This window comes from Bison bison, unplaced genomic scaffold (genome assembly GCF_000754665.1).
Source record: "Bison bison bison isolate TAMUID 2011002044 unplaced genomic scaffold, Bison_UMD1.0 scf7180017864167, whole genome shotgun sequence".
Classification (NCBI taxonomy): Eukaryota; Metazoa; Chordata; class Mammalia; order Artiodactyla; family Bovidae; genus Bison; species Bison bison.
Window position 1 is genome coordinate 5,436,652 of NW_011494739.1, and position 7,702 is coordinate 5,444,353.

The 7,702-nt window shown below is 52.1% G+C and overlaps 1 protein-coding gene across 1 annotated transcript in view; it reads left to right on the forward strand.

The window, feature by feature from the left end:
- Nucleotides 1–696: 696 nt before the first annotated feature.
- Nucleotides 697–7,702, forward strand: part of EDN3 (endothelin 3) — a 23,991-nt gene continuing 16,985 nt past the window's right edge. The window contains exon 1 of the mRNA XM_010841854.1: nt 697–979. Within this exon, the coding sequence (XP_010840156.1) occupies nt 735–979 (245 nt within the window). The 5' untranslated portion in view covers nt 697–734. The remainder of the gene's footprint in view (nt 980–7,702) is intronic.

The following is a 7,702-nucleotide window of genomic DNA, read 5'->3' on the forward strand; positions in this document are numbered from 1 at the left end:
GCCCGTCCTCCGGCGCGGTGCGCCCGCCCCCGATCGGGGTTCATGGAGCTGGGGCTGTGCTTCCTTTTCGGGCTCGCTGTGACCTCCGCCGCAGGTAAGCGGGCCGGGAGGCGCGCGTCTCCTGGCGCGAGCGCACACACAAAAGGACCCCGGATCGGGGGCGCGGGGAGGGTGCCTCGCCGGGGGAGCGGCCTGGAGGCCGGCTAGAGGGCAGAAGCTGAGGGCACGGACCACCCCGCGGGCCCGGGAGGTTGCAGCCCACACGCAGGCAGGAGACCTGGGGCCCGGGCCCGAGTTGGTCAATTTTTCATGAAGTCGGGAACTTTTCCAAAAGTTTGCAAACGATTCAGAAACTGTGCAAAATGACTGCAAAGTGTTCAGAAAGCCTGCACAATGCTTGCACGTTTTTAGTGGGTGCAGATGGCTTGCACGCTGTGCAGTAAGTGAGAAGAGCTCCCCAGATTGTCACAAAGTGTGCACACAACTTGCAAGCTTTTCAGAAACTGCTGCACATAGCTTTGCAAAATTTTCCGAACATTGGGAGTAGCTAGGAGACTTAACAAAATAGTACCCTTAGCTTGCAGACTTGGCAGAAAGTTTGATAGTCCCCTTCCCCAGGTTCTACGGGATGGTGGGTGTAAGGGTCTGCATTCCTAGGAACTCAGGAGCCCCTCCATCTGCCTCCTGCAGGATGGGTGCCTCACCCCCAGTCTGGGGATGCTGGCAGGAGCAGCATGCCCCGGGCCCCCTCTGCAGCCACATCGGAGGGGGACACCAAGGAGACTGTGGCCACCATGGCAGCCCGGGGTCCAAGCCCCAGAAGCCCTTGGCGGGAGCAGGGACCAAGTCAGTTCGGGAAGCAGGGGGCCGAGGGGGTCCCTGTGCACCACCGAGCCCGGCGCTGCACATGTTTTACCTACAAGGACAGAGAGTGCGTCTACTACTGCCATCTGGACATCATCTGGATCAACACCCCTGAGTGAGTCAGCCCTGGGGGGAGTTGGCCCGGGGGAGGGGAGGGGTGCTCCTGGCTAGGACCCTCTCTTCACACTGAAGGAGGACCTAGTTCCTTCTGAGCCCAGGCAGCCCACAGCCCACTTGGCACAGCCTTCAGCCCTCCTGCCAACCCAGGTCAGCTCTGCAGGTCAAGGGTGTGACTCTCATCTCCTCTGAGGGCCTGGCCTGGGAGAAACCCAAGCCCAGAGTGTCTGATCTGGTCGAGGGGTGAATGAAATGAGCCAGCCAGAGGGATTAGACACCTGAGAAATCCCTCTGTGGGGAGGAAGCCCCGAAAGTTACTCCTGCCCCCGGGCCATGTGGGTCCTGCCCCTCTGCTGACCCTGCCAGGCTCCGAGGAGTTTCAAATTCCTTGAAAGCAGCCTGTTCTCTAGGGAGTGCAGGGGTGGGCTAGGCAGGGCCTAGTGAAACCTCCCCCACAGGGTGACATTCCATGGAATTCAGGCTCCTTACCTCCTGGGTGGTGAGCCCACAGTTCCTCCTCTTTCCCATGTCACCCCTGCACCCGACAGCTCCCCTTCTCTCCTCCAGTCCGTAAGAACTCTCTTACTGCAAAACTGAGACAGTGCCACCTGAGTCCCTCCTGGAGTCTCCTTAATGTAAAGTCGCCCCTCTCCCGAGGCTGTGGGTAATGACTCAGCTCAGGAACCCCTTCTAAAGAAATATCCTCCTGCAAACTGTGAAGAGGGCTTGACCTCAATCTGGTCACCAGCCTTTGGAATTTGCTTTCCTGGTCTCTAAAATCCAGGACTTGGACCAGACGTCTCTAGGTGTCTCTGGGTATTCTTGGGATACCTTGGGCATCCTGCTTAGCCTTTCCAGAGCCCTGGGCCTGGACAGGCAACTTTGCTTCAGTGTTTGGGTCCCCTTGATCCAGGGGTTCCTTTGTCCCCGAGCCATGTGACCTCTGAGCACCCTGGGTGACAGCTTGATGGGCCGCACATACCTACCTTGTTTTACCGATACCCCAAGGATGAAGTGCAAAGGAGACTGAACCTAGGGGGTCGGATATCTTTCAAAACCAGGTCGTGAGTCCTCTGAGTACATCTGGTCTAGAAAGTCACCCTGCTGTCCTGCATGGCAGGCAGGACTGGCTCCACTCAGGAGCCTGGACACGTGTACAAGGTCCGGGCTCAGAAGGACCCTCACAGTCTAAAGTGTATTGTTGATGTCTTGAAATGCTTAATACTTTTTACATTCAAGTATAGTTGATGTACAGTATTGTGTTAGTTTCAGGTGTACAACACAATGAAATGCTTAATATTCTTTGAAGCAAGGGCTCTACATTTTCATTTTATCCCAGGCCATCCAATAGAGAGCTGACCCCAATGCCAGAACTTGCTTGCTGGGTTATGTCTGGTCGGCACACAGAGGGAGGGATGACCAGGCCAGATCTTAAAGAGAGGTGTGCTGGGGAGGGACTCCTGGACAGGCTGCCACTGACAGCCTTCTATTCCCAGACAGCTGTCAGCGTCACCTCCTCCTGCGGTCTCCATCACCCTGACATTTATCCTCTCTGATTCTTATCCTCTTGGCATCGTCCTCTGACTAAATTAGCTTCGCAGAACCCAGGGCAACCTTGGCAGGAATCCCCGGCTGTGGTTCTAGAAGGAGAAAGAAGAAAGCAAAGCCAGTTAGGGGAAAGGGACTTTGCAGAGGATAGGAGGGGAGAAAGGAGAGGATATTGGGAGACCACCTTAGTTCTCTGCCTGTTGCCAAGCTCTGAGCACTCGCTGCATGGAAGCACTCACCCCATCCCCATGACCTGGTAGGAATCCTGTCTTCCCCTTCTGAGCTGTCATGTGTGACCTGAGATGAAGCCATGGGTCTTTGGCTTTTCCCAGGATATCCAACTTGCTAATGTTCCCCTCACAACTTGATTTACCTCTTCCCTTCTTCCCAGACCCTGATTCATTTTAAACACTAGAGGGAAGGATTAAATATGGTGTTTGGGAGTTTCATGAGCTACCCTGGGAAACAAGAAGTGACAATAGCCAGACTTGAGCATTGTAAAGTCAGACAAGCAACATAACCTTTACACGGAAGATGTTCCCAGATGGTCTTTCTCTGCCTTCCTTTCTTTCCTGTTCTCCCTCCTTTGCTCTTTCCTTCCTTCTGAAAATTGTCTGTTGCTGTATGGGCAACTTCACTGGCAAACTTTAAAACATCTTGGACAAGATTGCAAAGTGAGAGAGTGGGCTTTAGGGAACTTGGGCTTTCAGAGAAATGGAAGCATCTGAAAATGACTGGAGTGAACTAAAGGGCAGGGTGACGCACACTGAGGACTGAGTCTGCTTCCCACTCCCTCCCCAACCTACCATCAGAACCCTATGTCGAGGGCTCCTCTCTCTTAGCTGTCACCCCTCTTCTTCAGCAGACCTTCTTCATCTCCTGGGACTTCTCCAGGTGTGATTTGCATCCTGTCCCCACCACTGGCTGTGCTGGGAGACCACAGGAGTCTGGGTCTTCATGCCTAAATTGAGAGTCTGGAACTTTGGGTGATTTTCAGCTTCCAGTGTCTTTCCTTCTACTGCCTTCCAGTTGCACGGAGGTAGAGGTAAATCCTGCTTTATCTCAGAATGATGCTTGGGAAGTTGCAAGGCCTTCTTGGAGAAGGTCATTTCAGCTGCATTTAAGGACCTGCAAGCTGCTTAAGGGGGGATGTTGTTCTTGCATCTCATGTGGAAAGTTAAGGTTCTAGAGAGCAGCTGCTCCCAGAGGTGTTTTCCAGGCATGAGATCCACGTTCTCTGGTTTCCCCACATCCTTCTAAGCACTTAGCTCTTCCAGATCTGAGCTTGATCTGCACCCAGCACATAGTAGATGCTTAGTAATGCTGGTCTTTGCTGTCACTGAGGTTCTATCTGCAGGACTTTCTCCCACAAATGAGGTGTCCTGTCCCAGAGGTCTCACATCCCTAGAGACATGTGCAGGAATGTGGATTTTTCTGGGGCTGTTGCTCATAGCTTCCATTGTTTCCTCCAGAAGATCTCAGGCCCCGAAGAGAAATGAGCCAACTGCATCCCGGGCAGCTGCCTTCTTAGACCTGGGGAGGTGCGGAGACGGCTGCCCGCCCACAAGGCGAGGGATGTTCATGGCTCTCCTTGGCCCTGTTAGGAAGCCACCGCGCCTGCCCCTACCCCCAGCAAACCCACCATTGCCAACGAAAACAAAACCCCACCTCAGAGGAAATACTCATCTCATCTCATGGTCATGGAAAATATGCCAAGAATAAGATCATAAGGAGAGAAATAGGGACAAGAAGGCCACATACTGGAGAAGGCAATGGCACCCCACTCCAGTACTCTTGCCTAGAAAATCCCATGGACGGAGGAGCCTGGTATGCTGTAGTCCATGGGACGCTAAGAGTCAGAGACAACTGAGTGACTTCACTTTCAGTTTTCGCTTTCATGCATTGGAGGAGGAAATGGCAACCCACTCCAGTGTTCTTGCCTGGAGAATCTAGGGACGGGGGAGCCTGGTGGGCTGCCGTCTATGGGGTCGCACAGAGTCAGACACGACTGAAGTGACTTAGCATCAGCAGCAGGCCACATACTTACATCCCTATGCACTCGGGGCTGTTCCACAAGAATACTTCAAAAACAGGAGTGTCCTGTGACATGGTGAGGGATTGTCTCTGTTGGGGTTTCCAGAAAGACGGAACTAATAGGATGTGTATATATAGATCTCTATGTGTATATAAACACACTACACACACACACAGAGGAACTGATGTTTCAGTCTGCAGTCTGAGGCATCCTGAAGGCTGAATTCCCTTCCTACTCAGGGCATCTCACTTCTCTCTGTCAGAGCCTTCACCTGATTAGATGAGGCCCACCCACATTATGAAGGGTAATCTGCTTTACTCAACATCTACTGATTTAAATGTTAATTGCATCTAAAATATACCTTCCTGGCAACATCTAGACTGGTTTTTGGTCACAGATCTGGGTACTGTGGCCCAGTCAAGTTGACATATACAATTAACCATCACAGAGCTCTCAGTGCTAACCATACTCCACAGCAGGACAGCCCCTCTGCACCTGCTACCATCGATCCACCTGGCCGCAGAGTGAGACCACTAGCTCTGACAGCCGATGAAGCCGCAGGGCCCCCAGCAAGGAGCCCCGCTCAGTCTCTCCCACTTCGTTCCTGAGAACTGAGTGGACCTGCCATCTGTTAATCCCTCCAAGGATGCAATGACAGAGGCACTGTGATGCTGTGACCGTGACAGTGTTTCCAAACAAAAATCTGAGCCACATGGTCTGACAAGCAGGAATGTATTTCTGGAAAGAGCAGTGCAGGATGCTTGGAATCACGGCTGTGGTGGAAATCAGGGCTCTGTAGACTCGTGAGAAGACTCCAGCCCCAGGAGCTCTGCCCGGTGTCCTGTTTGTGATTCGCTGCATGGCCTGGGGATGGTACACCCTCTCCCCGTGCCCCCAGGTAAGGTGCAGACATCAGTGTGACTCTAGGATGGTGACCTAACAAGGTGACCAGCCTGGCCACACTGACTCAGCCAGCAGGAACGATATTTTTCCCCAAAGAAGAGGTGTAAAAATAATCATAATTATTCAATATATTCTCCCACAGAAAGGCAACAATTCGACAGAGTCATCTTTGCCCCTCCTGTTGTTCAAGAGAGGTATGCCACATATTTCTAGGGAGGGGACATTTTAAGTTTGAGAACATCCCAGTGGAATGGATGGATCTGGTTCTCCAGCCTCCCGCTGATGTGGGAATGGCTGTCCACCCACTGTGTGATCACAGGGATCCCAGTAACAATCATGTGACCCAAAAGTCAGGACTGGGAGTACTGTTGCTGGAGATACAGCTTTTGAGGCAGAGGGATAGTCTTTTGAGCATGATCATGATCTTGCAGGCAATGGTCCACACTGATGTTGGCCATGACTCCTGTGAGTAACGACATGTGAGGATGACACGAGAGAGTGTGTGGAGTGTGCTCAGCACAGTCTCTGAACTCTAGTGGGCTCCGTATCTCAAGATCGCAGGACCATGTGGATAAGTGTACAACCCTGGGGGCTGCATAACCTTCCCTGCCACTCCACACAGTCTGTGATTGGAGGAGCCTGGGACGAAGAAGCTCAAGTCCTGCCGAAGTCAGCTTCCTTGGACCCTTAAACCATGGTCTCACCCAGCTTCCTGCAGTAACACTGAGGAGCTTGCACCTGGGTACCCCAGTTCCTCCCTACACCATGCCTCTTGGTGGGTGATCGCTTAGCATTTGTTCTGCATCAGGTTTACAGACCCTGGGAAAAGGTGTGTCTGGCTGACTGCCCTGCTGATAAGCAGCTTGATAAGCACCCTGGTGGCCAAAGGTTGTCCAAGCTTGATGAGATTTGGTCCTGCCCTTTTCTGCCCCTCCTTTGTTGTTTGCTTCCCTGGTGAATAATTGGAATGTTTGGGGAAAGGGGCATGGTGTTCTCTGAAGGCATTGCTAAATAAGCAGGTGGGTACAGTAACAATGGGGGTGGGGCGGGGAGGGCTGGGGTGATGTGGCAGCGTGGTAGGGTTTGGCTGTGCTGTGCTCAGTCGTTCAGTCGTGTCTGAGGTTGTAGCCTTTCAGGCTCCTCTGCCATGGGGATTCTCCAGTTCAGTTCAGTCTCTCAGTCATGTCCAACTCTTTGCGACCCCATGAACTGCAGCATGCCAGGCCTCCCTGTCCATCACCAAATCCCGGAGTTTACCCAAACTCACATCCATTGAGTCGGTGATGCCATCCGGCCATCTCATCCTCTGTTGTCCCCTTCTCCTCCTGCCCTCAATCTTTCCCAGCATCAGGGTCTTTTCAAGTGAGTCAGCTCTTCGCATGGGGTGGCCAAAGTACTGGAGTTTCAGCTTCAACATCAGTCCTTCCAATGAACAACCAGGACTGATCTCCTTCAGGATGGACTGGTTGGATCTCCTTGCAGTCCAAGGGACTCTCAAGAGTCTTCTCCAACACCACAGTTCAAAAGCATCAATTCTTCGGTGCTCAGCTTTCTTCACAGTCCAACTCTCACATCCATACATGACTACTGGAAAAATAATAGCCTTGACTAGACGGACCTTTGTTGACAAAGTAATGTCTCTGCTTTTTAATATGCTGTCTAGGTTGGTCATCCGAGAAGGCAATGGCACCCCACTCCAGTACTCTTGCCTGGAAAATCCCAAGGACAGAGGAGCCTGGTAGGCTGCAGTCCATAGGGTCGCTAAGAGTCGGATACGACTGATCGACTTCACTTTGACTTTTCACTTTCATGCATTGGAGAAGGATATGGCAACCCACTCCAGTGTTCTTGCCTGGAGAATCCCAGGGACGGGTGAGCCTGGTGGGCTGCTGTCCATTGGGTTGCACAGAGTCAGACATGATTGAAGCGACTTAGCAGCTTAGCAGCAGGTTGGTCATAACTTTCCTTCCAAGGAGTAAGCGTCTTTTAATTTCATGGCTGCAATCACCAATCACCATCTGCAGTGATTTTGGAGCCCCCCCAAATAAAGTCAGCCACTGTTTCCACTGTTTCCCCATCTATTTGCCATGAAGTGATGGGACTGGATGCCATGATCTTAGTTTTCTGAATGTTGAGCTTTAAGCCAACTTTTTCACTCTCCTCTTACACTTTCATCAAGAGACTCTTAAGTTCTTTTTCACTTTTTGCCATAAGGGTGGTGTTATCTGCTTATCT